Source organism: Stomoxys calcitrans, chromosome 2 (assembly GCF_963082655.1).
Source record: "Stomoxys calcitrans chromosome 2, idStoCalc2.1, whole genome shotgun sequence".
NCBI classification, from domain to species: domain Eukaryota; kingdom Metazoa; phylum Arthropoda; class Insecta; order Diptera; family Muscidae; genus Stomoxys; species Stomoxys calcitrans.
The window spans coordinates 33,934,245-33,947,330 of record NC_081553.1 but is presented as its reverse complement, the minus strand read 5'-3'; the positions used below and the strand labels follow the sequence as shown (position 1 = coordinate 33,947,330).

Here is a 13,086-nt window from a genome sequence, read left to right as displayed (position 1 = left end):
GTTGATTGTTGCACAGTTTTTTTTGTTATTTTGTGGTCGAACACGATCAAGACAAAATCGCTTACTTTCGCTTGGTCAAGAATATTAATATTTTTTAAAAGAACGACTCGTTAGGTGTATCCCCGTGAATTTGTAGTAGTTGAAGGTGATTTTTCGTTGTTTTTTTCATTTTTTTATGACAATAAGAGCAATATAAAATATAAAATCATTGACAACAAGTTAAAAGGTGGATACAAACCACCTCGGGTATATATGTAAACCACCTTTCGTCAAAATCCGCTGTCAAATGCAAACCTTACCCATACCCCATATCATAGCCGCATACCCTATAGAAATATCAAATTTCCGTGAAAACGGATTATAAATGCGCTCTTTATGGGGTCAAAACTTTAAATCGAGATATCGGTCTATATGGCAGCTATATGCAAATCTTGATCGATCTAGGCCAAATTGCAAATAAATTTTGAGGGGCCTAACTTAACTCACTGTCATAGGTTTCGGCGAAATCGGACAATAAATGCATCTTTTATCGGGCCAAGACCTTAAATCGAGAGATCGGTCTATATGGTAGCTATATCCAAATCTGGACCGATCTATGCCATATTGTAGAAATATGTTGAGGGGCTTAATTTAACTGGCTGTTCCAAATTTCAGCGACATCGGATAATACGAGCGCCCTTTATGGGCTCAATACCTTAAATCGAGAAATCGGTCTATATAGCAGCTATATTCAAATCTGAACCGATCTAGGCCAAATTGAATAAGGGTGTCGAAAGGCCTCACACAACTCACTGTCCCCAATTTCGGCGACATAGGACAATAAATGCATCTTTAATCGGGCCAAGACCTTAAATCGAGAGATCGGTCTATATGGTAGCTATATCCAAATCTGGACCGATCTATGCCATATTGTAGAAATATGTTGAGGGGCTTAATTTAACTGACTGTTCCAAACTTCAGCGACATCGGATAATACGAGCGCCCTTTATGGGCCCAAAACCTTAAATCGAGAGATCGGTCTATATGGTAGCTATATTCAATCTCACTCCTTGATGACCCGGGGAATCTTCACCGAGTTAATACTCCTATCAGTGATCCATTCCTTCTCTTCGGCAGCCTCTTTACCGACACTGTAGCCTCCATAGCAGATTTACTAAAAATACCGATTTTGAAATCATCGTAAAATGCGTATTTTGGGGATTTTGTAAAAAAAATCGTGCAGAATTTATTTTTGTTCTTTTTTTTTAAAGACACCTTTATATCTGCAAATTTCAAAATGAATTTTTAAGATATCTCCATTGGTTTTCACTAAAATTTTGAAAATCAGACCACAAAGCTAGATTTGGCAGCCCGAACAATTTTTCGAAATTCCTGCCTAGAGGTGCCCGAAGCACCTAGGGCCCTAATCTCGATAACACCTCAGCTTTAACAAATTCAAATTTCAAAGAGTTATCTCTCTCCGTTCTCCAATGGCATAGTGTTTTCTAGTTTGTTTTAGTTCAATTCCACTGTGGGACGCCGGTCTGGCCATTCTTCTACTTTATTAAGTAGCTCGACAAATGGGACGAAGTCTCAAAGACATTTCGGTTTTGAGTGCGTCGGAATAGACTCCCAATCCAGTCACTGAATCCATTTTGGAAAAACAATGAAGATCGAGGTTTCATGCGCCTCAAACACAGAATTCGTCTTCCATTCATCGCTCCTAGAAAAATGTATCGTGAATGCCCAGCCTTATCTCAGTCGGTACCGTTGGCAGGTAGTCGGAGTTTCGCCAATTCCGAATACCGCCCCCAGTAGGCTACATGTCCAGGTGATTCCGACGCAGGCCAGTCTTTGGACTTTCTCCAATACCCTCGTACGAGACCTCTTTTCCAAGGCACATTGCTCCATATGCTCCGATTTAGGGTCTTGGGCCCATAAAAGCTACATTTATTATCCGATTTTGCTGAAATTTGGGACAGTGGGTTGTGTTAGGCCCTTCGGCATCCTTCGTCAATTTGGCCCAGATCGGTCCAGATTTGGATATAGCTGCCGTATAGACCGATCCTCCGATTTAGGGTCTTGGGCCCATAAAAGCCACATTTATTATCCGATTTTGCTGAAATTTGGAACAGGGAGTTGTGTTAGACCCTTCGACATCCTTCGTCAATTTGGCCCAGATCGGTCCAAATTTGGATATAGCTGCCATATAGACCGATCCTCCGATTTATGGACTTAGGCCCATAAAAGCCACATTTATTATCCGATTTTGCTGAAATTTGGCACAGTGAGTTGCGTTGAGCCCTTCGACATCCTTCTTTAATTTGGCTCAGATTGGTCCAGATTTTGATATAGCTGCCATATAGACCGATCATCTGATTTAGGGTCTTAGGCCCATAAAAGCCACATTTATTATCCGTTTGTGCTGAAATTTGGGATAGTGAGTTGTGTTAAGCCCTTCGACATCCTTCGTCAATTTGTCTCAGATCGGTCCAGATTTGGATATAGCTGTCATATAGACCGATCTCTCGGTTGAACAATGATTTGTACTTATAAGCATTTGGTCTAAATCGGACGATATGTCTATATAGCTGCTGTGGGGCATAAGGTATGCATTTTTCACTGGATTTTGACGAAAGGTGGTTCACATATATACCTGAGGTGTTGGGTATCCAAAGTTCGGCCCGGCCGAACTTAACGCCTTTTTACTTTTTTTTTTTTAATTTGTTACTTTTCATCTCATAAAATGTGAAAAATGTTTTGTTTGCATTAGTTTTAAAGCCATTTCTTGTTTAATTGCTACTTAAAGTTGAAAAAAGTGTTTTAAGCACATAATGGCAAGATTCAAGTGGATGAAAGTAGATAGACAAGCATAAAATCATAATGTTTAATTTTTTTTTTGCGGCCAAAGTAGTTAAAACGTTTAAAACAAGTGCAGCGTTTTTATGTTTTTGTAACGATCATAACGTGATACAAGTGTGCAATCCATTAATGTTGTGGTCTTGCCAACACAATATGAGGAGGCACTTAAAACGAAAGACTTAAGACACATACTCGAACGTGCTTGTCCATGTAACAGCACCAGCAGTGTTTGATAGACCCCATTGCACAAACAGAGTTTAGTTGAACTCTTTTATTGATTCTTTGTTAAGTGTTATCAGAAAATCAATAAAAATAATAATAGAACATGCTTTACAAATGATGTTATGGCATATAATCGTATTTTATAATAACCACAAAAATTAATTTTTTTCCAATTAGGGTATGAAAAATATGGATTTAATGGATATTCATAAGCAGTCTCTTAGCATTGGGGAAATTTTTGATCAAACATTTTCCAAAGAATATTTGTTGGGTTTTTTTTTCAATTCTAGACACCGCTGAAAATTATATTAATGGTTTTTTTTTCATAACAGCGAAGTGATGTTTTTGTTAACCATTGCATTCATATAAGGAAGGTATTTCTGATTTTTTTTTCTATTCAACATTTGCTGGCCGTTTATTTCACAATTAATGTATTTTTTTTTTTTTTTTGATTTTTTATATCACAGTTTGTCTTCGTTTGTTTCATTGAATTTATCAATCCGTTCAAATAGTTTATGAGCGCTTGCGTTTGTAAACGGCAAGCGGCTTTTTGTGTGAATTTTTGATAAATGTTGAACTTGAGTAAATGATAAATTTGTTTTTAACCAACCAACAACACCTCAAAGAGGCCCCCACATCCAAATATTTTTGTGTGTTGATATTCATTGGTCTGTTGTTGTTGTTGTTCAACTTGTGTTTGATTGAAGTATGTACGCATGCGCACACATTGATTACATTAAATGTTCATTTGTAGCCAGCAATTTGTTGTTGATTGTGCTGAGAAGCGCTATTTAAGAACTATGTAAACATTTTTGTACAAAAATCTTGAGTGAGTCGACATAAGTACCCCATTCGCCACAGGAGGATTTTTCATGGTAGAGTCATAGAAAATTTGCTTTACCGTTTGCTACCCGGAGTTTTTTTTTTGGGATTTTTGTTTTTGTTTTTGTTGTTGTTGATGGTGGGGAGCATAAACATCATTAGTCATGTCATAAATGGGGAAATTTGTAATACCCCAAGAAAGACAAGGGCTTTAAAATAAATGGGCTAAATATTTGAAATGAGGTTTGATGAGTCGGGTCTTATGAGCGTAATCAGGTGCTGTGATAAATTTTTAGATTTGTTTCTCTATAAAGTTATTATGGCACAGTTGATAAAATGAAACCAGTCGGGCGACGCCGACTATATAATACACCTACACCTACCCTAAAATTACAAATTCGGGCAAAAGCTACAAGTATATGAGAGCTACATCTTAATCTGAAGCGACGTTTTCCGAACAGATCGTTTGAAAATTGTCGTTACTACGGCCACATAAGTGCAAATCGGACGATACATATATATGGGAGCTATATCTAAATCTGAATCTCCCTAGGCTAAGGAAGATTCTGTCCTCGAGACCTGAGGTCAGAGAATGAATGGACAATGTCTAGTGAAGAAACACTACAACTACTCGTTGATACAGATTTCCCGGGAAATTCTATTGGTTGCCCAAAAAGTAATTGCGGATTTTTCATATAGTCGGCGTTGACAAATTTTTTCACAGCTTGTGACTCTGTAATTGCATTCTTTCTTCCATCAGTTATCAGCTGTTACTTTTAGCTTGCTTTAGAAAAAAAGTGTAAAAAAAGTATATTTGATTAAAGTTCATTCTAGGTTTTATTAAAAATGCATTTACTTTCTTTTAAAAAATCCGCAATTACTTTTTGGGCAACCCAATAATTCACTAAGTTATAATACCCTGTACCACAGTAGTGGTGTAGGGTGTAAAAAGAAAACTAAAAGAAAGACGACTTCCTCATTATTCAATGAAGCATTAAATACTCTCAATTCATAAGCCACATGAATTGTAGCAATGCAGTGTTTTTTTTTTATAAGTCAGTCTCATTGGAGTCCGTCATCATGTCCAATGGGAATTAAACACAAAAACAGTTGTTTTTTCTATATTGCCCTAATCCAGAAAATTCGTACATTTTTTCAATCCAGACTAGTCTACGTCATTGCATTGATGTTTGTTTACCAAGCTATTTATGTGGTGGCGTAGTACTTATTAGCAAATGTTTAGTTTTAGTGGTTTATCAGTTCATTGCGGTTTTGGCATGGTTCCAAAAAAAAAAAATATATATTTACGCTTTAGTTCCTAAAGAAAGTGTGAAGCCCTCGAAGCATAATGAAGTAGACATACACACTCAAACATTGGCAATCACATCGTACAATTCTTAGTAAGATAACAAAAATAGTTTTTGTAGCATGTTTGTTGTGATATGACCGAATACTTTTATTCGGTGGTACCCTTAAATTATTATATAGGTTTCGTTTCGTACCACCGAATACTTTTATTCGGTGGTACCCTTAAATTATTATATAGGTTTCGTTGAAATTTAAAAACTTATATAAAAACTAATTGAAACCAACAAAACAACTAAAATCACAAAACTTATTACAGCAATGTTTTCCTTTTTAATTTTTTTTTTTATAAGTTTGAGATAAGTTTGAGCAAATTTCATTATTTTTACTTACCGTCCAACGAAATGTGAATGGCAAGACCATGGCACCTCTCACTGGATCACTTAGCACAAAGCTGGAACCACCCAATATCGCCGTTGTGTTCTTACCAAACGAGCAACCCGTTGATATACTCGGGGCCACCTGATCGGCTGCTGAGTACTCTTTGAGGCACAAACGAAACGCTGTTGAACAGGGCGGACAACCTAAGGGGCGAAAATATGGAGGAATATTAAAAACAGTAGTAAACAAATAAAAGTTCGGCCGGGCCGAATCTAATATACACTCCACCATGGATCGCATTTGTCAAGATCTTTGAATGACATTTTCAAATAGAACTAGTAAGAGCGTGCTAAGTTCGGCCGGGCCGAATTTTATATACCCACCACCATGCATCGCATTTGTCGAATTCTATGCGCGGCACCTCTGTTTAGACAAACAGAGAATATTGAATAAGAACTGGTATGCTATTGGAGTTATATCATGTTAATGTCCGATTCGGACCATAAATGAATGCTGAACATTGTAGAAGTCATTCGGATAAGAATTGCGCCTTGTAGCGGCTCAAGAAGCAAAATCGGGAGAAAGGTTTATATAGGAGTGTTATTAAGCTATTGATCGATTCAGTCCATATTAGTCACGTATGTTAAAGGTCATGAGAGAAGCCGTTGTACAAAATTTCTGTCAAATCGGATTAAAATTGCGCCCTCTAGAGGCTCAAGAAGTCAAGACCCAAGATCGGTTTATATGGCAGCTATATCAGGTTATGAACCGATGTGAACCATACCATACGCACAGTTGTTCGAAGTGATATCAAAACACTATGTGCGAAATTTCAGTCAAATCGGATAAGAATTGCGCCCTCTAGAGGCTGAAGAAGTCATGACCCAAGATCGGTTTGTCCTAAGTTCGTCCGGGCCGAATCTTATATACCCTCCACCATGGATAGCAATTGTCATGTTCTATGGACGATATCTCTTTATAGGCAAAAAAAGGATAATGGATAAGAATTGCTGTGCTATTTCAGCAATAATAAGCTAAGAACCAATTGAGGCCATACTTGGTTTGGTTGTTGGAGACCTAGTGGAATTCATTGTGCAAAATTTCAGGCAAATCGGACAAGAATTGCGCCGTAAAATTGCTCACGAAATAAAATTGGGAGATCTGTGTATATGGCAGCTATATCAGGTTATGGACCGATTCAGGTCATATCTAACACGATTGTTTAAGGTCATAAAGGAAGTCGTTGTGCAAAATTTCTGTCAAATCGGGTAAGACTTGCTCCCTCTAGAGGCTCAAGAGATATAATCGGAAGATGTGTTTATATTGGACCTATATCAGGTTGCGAACTTATTTGGGCCATATACCGCGCAGTTCTTGATGGTCAAACCACAACGCTTCACTCAAAATTTCAACCAAATCGGATAATAATTGCGCCCTCTAGCGGCGCAATTATTATCCAATTTGGCTGACAATTTGCATGAAGTGTTTTAGTTTGACCATCAACAATTGTGCCATGTATGGATTAAATAGGTTCATAACCTGATATAGCTCCCATATAAACCGATCTCCCGATTTTGGTTCTTGAGCCCCTACAAGGCGCAATTCTTATCCGAATGAACTGAAATATTACACAATGACTTCTACAATGTTCAGCATTCATATATGACCCGAATCGGACTTTAACTTGATATAGCTCCAATAACATAACAGTTCTTATTCAATAGTCTCTGTTTGTTTAAAAAGAGAAAACGCGCATAGAATTCGACAAATGCGATCCATGGTGGAGGGTATATAAGATTCGGTCCGAGGGTATATAAGCCGGTCCGGCTGAACTTAGCACGCTCTTACTTGTTTTTATTCCAATTTTTGGATACAAAATATTGGGTTGCCCAAAAAGTAATTGCGGATTTTTTAAAAGAAAGTAAATGCATTTTTAATAAAACGTAGAATGAACTTTAATCAAATATACTTTTTTTACACTTTTTTTCTAAAGCAAGCTAAAAGTAACAGCTGATAACTGACAGAAGAAAGAATGCAATTACAGAGTCACAAGCTGTGAAAAAATTTGTCAACGCCGCTATATGAAAAATCCGCAATTACTTTTTGGGCAACCCAATTGTTTTCTTTAGCTTACTCACCTGTTGTTTTTGTACTTCTTATCTCTAAAGGAACACCACAGCAATAACCCGTTAACAGGTGGTTATTTGTATTTGAAATTTCTAATATTTCTAATTCGAAGTTACCAATGGCTGATATCTGAAAATGATCAAAAAGGAAAGTTTGCATTAAAAAAAAGAAAAATTGCCTAATATATTTTACTAATGGTAGACCTTTAAAAAATCCTCACCGACTTTTAAAAGTTATTAAATCTTAAATCATAAAACTCTCATGTTGGCCACAACCACAATTATGAACTGGAAAACCACAAAAAGCTTATGCACCTTACTTTGTTATAGAACAAGTGAACCACAATTAAAAGGCGCTTAGTCCATAGATTATCACAAAACCACATGACGCCACTTTAGTGCGATTTAAAGGGATAGCTGGTAGATATTTTCATTTTGATTTCTTTTCCCTAAGGGGGAAAAATTCAAAACAAAGAAACAAACACAACAAACTAGTTTGGCTAGCTCTTTAACTATCCTTGGCCATTAGTTAAAAACGTTTACATGCCTGAAGTTGTCTCACTTCCAGACAAAGTTGAAGGGGGGAAGGGGGCAGGTATTTTTATGTGACTTGTTACATGACATCAAGTTCATTAATAAAACTTAAGCATAACTCGATTTAAAGGAATTATAACAAATATGACAATCTTCCTTCAATTACATGTCCCTTTTCAATTTGACATTGTCTGTCTGGCAAGCGTCTTTGTCAAGATGTGAGCCTAGTACCATTGCATTGCGACAGGAATCCAGACAATTTCCGTTGAAAGCGAAGTGCCTGTTTGCTGATGAATGTTGCCAAGTTAAACGCAGGAAAACAACGCTTATTAAAGTGATTTCTTCGAAACGAAGCATGTGTTAAATCTTGAAAATGAAAAATTGAAGTAAAAAAAAAGAAATCCTCCCATGCCTGCCTGCCCATTTTAAATTGCATAAGGGTTGATTTATTAAAAAGCGATTGGCAACTTTTGCATGTAATGGAAGTTTGAATAGGCAATCGATTATTTTGGGATAAGAATAATTCTGTTTAGTTCTAGGTAAAAATTTGACGTTACATTTAAACTCTCAAGTGACAGGATATCAATGATTGAGGCGTTAATCTGGGATTGGGTGTGCACTTTCGTAAGTTTGGTTAGGTTTTAAATCCGAGTCATTTAGACAGTTTTTAGTAAATGGCAATGCAACATTTAATGAAAGACCGAAAGGACCTATAGCTCTTAAAATATCACACTTTGCATTATGGTATATGTCTGAACCGATTTCTACGAAATTCACCAATAATGCTAAGAGTCATAAGAAAATTCTACCTGCCAAATTTTGATAGAATCGCTTAACAAATGAGCACTTTATTGCGATGTGTCTTAAAATCGGACCAATATATATATGAGAGCTATATCTAAATCTGAACCGATTTCGACCACACTTCCTAGATGTTGTGGTAGGTGTCGGGGAGAGTATTGTACACAATTTTGGCAAGATTGGTCAGTAAATGCGCTCGTAGTGGCTCTAGGAGTGAAAAATTGGGCGATATACATATATGGCAGCTATATCTAAATGTGAACCGATTTCTATGAATTTCACCAGTAATATTAGCAGTTGTAAGAAAGTCCTTCCTGCCAAATTTCGAGAGAAGCGGTTAACAAATGAGCACTTAATTGCAATATTTATCAAATTCGGAAGAATATTAATTTGGGTGCCATATCTTCACCCGATATCTAAAAATTATAAAGCCTATGTTTCCTTCCAGACAAACGTACACAATCTATGAAAATTTTAAGAAAATCGGTTCAGCTATGTATCATATAGTCGTGATGGTGAGTCTAATGGCATTTTTGAGGTTTGGCGTGACCCCCCCATACTTTAATCTGATTTTGTATGCCAGATTCGAAATCTACTCCCCATATAAATTAACCCCATATTTAAATTAACGTCCAATATGTCGGTTTGGGGGAGTTTTGGGGTTGGGGTAGCCCGATTGGTACTTCGACTCAAATTTTAAAACCATATTCGTATTCTACTTCCAATACCTTTCATTTGATACCTCTATTGTCCCGATCGGTCCACTTTTGATTTTGGGTTGTGTTTTTGGCATAAGGGGGAGGGTCCGTCCCCCTTCCGTTATCAATAAATTATAAAGCCTATTCCTACTTTTTGTCCATATTCGTAATCTACTCCCGAATACCTTTCATTTGAGCCCCATATTTAAATGAACGTCCAATATGCCTGTTTGGAGGAGTTTTGGGGTTGGGGTGGCCCGATGGGTACTAGGACTCAAATTTTAGTACCGTATTCGTATTCTACTCTTCAATACCTATCATTTAATAGCTATATTGTCCCGATAGGACATTTTGGCTTAAAGGGGAGGGTCCCTCCCCCTTCCGATACCGATAAATTATAAAGCCTATATTTCCTTCCAGACCAACACAATATGCGAAAATTTCGAGAAAATCGGTTCTGCCGTTTTTCAGTCTTACGGAACAAACAAACCGAGTCCCATATAAAAGATACTTATGTATGAACCGATTTTGGATCTTGGCTTCTTCAGCCACTAAGGGGGGGGGGGGGGGGGGGGGGGGGGGCGCAATTCTTATCTGATTTGGCTGAAAATGTATCTGAGGTGTTTTGTGCTAAGTATGGTTCAAATCGGTCCATAATCTGAAATAGCTGCCATATAAACTGCTGTGGGATCTTGATTTTTTGAGCCACTAGAGGGCGCTATTCTCATCCGATTTGGCGGAAATTGTATATGAAGTGCTTTGTTATGACTTGCAAAAATTGTGCTAAGTAGGATCTAAATCGGTCCATAACCTGATATAGCTGCCATATAAATCGATCTGGGCTCTTGACTTCTTAAGCCACTAGAGGGCGCAATTCAAATCCGATTTGGCTGAAATTGTACATGAAGTGCTTTGTTATGACTTGCAAAAACTGTGCTAAGTAGGATCTAAATCGATTCATAACCTGATATAGTTGTCATATAAACCGATCTGTGTTCTCGACTTCTTAGAGGGCGTAATTCTTATTCGATGTAGATGAAATTTTGTAGAACGGCTTCTCTCATTACCTTCAACATACGTGTATAATATGGTCTGAATCGATCTTTAGCTTGATACAGCTCCCATGTAAGCCGATCTCAAGACTTTGCTTCTTGAGCTCCTTCAAGGCCCAATTCTTATCGTAATGGACTGAAATATTACCCAATGACTTCTACTATGGTCTTCAATATTCAATTCACGTATTGGCCGAGTCGGACTAGAACTTGATATAGCTCTAATAGCGTAACAATTCTTATCCATTATTCTTTGATTACCTAAAAAGAGATACCAGGCAAGGAACTCGACAAATGCGATCCATTAGATTCGTCCCGGCCGATCAATCCAAACGATATCTCGCTGGGCAAAGTGCCTTGGTCTCAACCTTCTTAATCTAACCTTGGACTTGGGGACGAAGTGAACTGAACTAAAAAGCTTCATATTCCTAAATTTCTTTTTATTAATTTTTCCTAAATAATATGGATTTTTTCTATATTTTTCCTTTAAACGAAAATTAAAATTTCCTTCTAACTAGATTTTCACTTTTAAATCACACTGACACTGTAACCGATACTTTGCCAAAAACTCAAATTGGTTAAATTTTCTTTTTCCTATGAATCCTTTAAAAGCTATCTTTGGTCTGTCATCGTCCACAGGCCTTTGTGGATAAGCAATTTCTCTTGTTATGTGCTGCAACGTTTGCCACCAACAATTGTCATCACCATGAGGCAAAGACATGAGGCAGCCGACATCAGTATTATCTTCTTCATCATTAGGAAACACACATCACAATATAAGACGTTGAAGGAGTAGAAAACGATAAACGAAAAATAAATGTTCAATAACATTGACTTTTAAAGGTAAACATTTTTGACCATCGTGAAATTCGTGTTTCGATTATCCATAGGGGAAGGTGGATGAGAAATTCAAGTTGAGTAGGTTTTTATCTATTTCGAGTTATGTGGAATTATTTTAGTGAAGCTTATGGCTGACCGACAAAAATAAACTGGCCAGGCGGCATTTTAATTTTGAGGACATATTGCATTTACAACAGGGAATACACCTGGCTTGGAGTTAAATCGACTATACAAATATGAAGTTTTCATTTCTTCATAATGTAAGGCATATTAGAGATGATTTTTCTTAAACACTGGTTTTGGTTTATTGTGTTGTATAAGGATATCTCGAAATTTTTCAAAGAAAAAATAATACAAAAAATGCTTTTCCTTTCCAACTATTTCCAAAAATGATCCAATTTGGATCAAATACTAATAAGTACAAGCCATTGTTCAATTGTGTATAACAAAATATTAGTCTTTTTAGTAGCTATATCTAAAAATAAACCGATCTTAAACATACAACATGGATGTCGAAAAGCCTAACATAAGTCAATGTGTCAAATTTGTCCCAACTTGCGGCGACATCGAACAATAAATGTGATTTTTCTGGCCAGAAAACAAAAAACCGAGAGATAGGTCTATATGGCAGCTATATCCAAATCTTGACCGATCTGTGCCATATTGCAGAAATATGTCAAGGGTTTAACCTAACTCAATGTCCCAAATTTCGGCGACATCGGACAATAAATACGCCTAAGACCCTATATCGGAGGATCGGTCTATATGACAGCTATATCCAAATCTGGACCGATCTGAGCCAAATTGACGAAGCATGTCGAAGGTCCTAACACAACTCCCTGGCGCAAATTTCGGCAACATCGGGCAATAAATGCGCCTTTTATGGGCCCAAAACCTTAAATCGAGAGATCGGTCTATATGGCAGATATATCCAAATCTAGACCGATCTGTGCCATATAGCAGAAGTATGACGAGCGCCCAAATTTCGGCGACTTCGAACAATAAATGCGCCTTTTATGAGCCCACAAACCTTAAATCAAGAGATCGGTCTATATGACAGCTATATCCAAATCTGGACCGATTGGGCCAAATTGAAGAAGGATGTTGAAGGGCCTAACACAACTCACTGTCCCAAACTTCGGCGACATCGGACAATAAATGCGCCTTTTATGGGCGCAAGGCCTTAAATCAAGAGATCGGTCTATATGACAGCTATATCCAAATCTGGACCGATTGGGCCTAATTGAAGAAGGATGTCGAAGGGCCTAACACAACTCACTGACCCAAACTTCGGCGACATCGGACAATAAATGCGCCTTTCATGGGCCCAGGACCTTAAATCGAGAGATCGGTCTATATGGCAGCTATATTTAACATAACACCGATCTGGATCATATTGAAGAAGGATGTCAAAGGGCCTAACACAACTCACCGTACCAAATTTCAGCAAAATCGGATAATAAA

General features: G+C 37.4%; 1 protein-coding gene across 1 annotated transcript in view; it reads right to left on the bottom strand.

Annotated features, from left to right (window-relative positions):
• LOC106087742 (protein serrate) overlaps positions 1 to 13,086 on the bottom strand; it is a 146,345-nt gene that overhangs the window by 108,309 nt on the left and 24,950 nt on the right. The window contains exons 2-3 of the mRNA XM_013252885.2: positions 7,710 to 7,827; positions 5,584 to 5,774 (exon numbers count right to left, since the gene is read on the bottom strand). Of these exons, the coding sequence (XP_013108339.2) occupies positions 5,584 to 5,774; positions 7,710 to 7,827 (309 nt within the window). The remainder of the gene's footprint in view (positions 1 to 5,583; positions 5,775 to 7,709; positions 7,828 to 13,086) is intronic.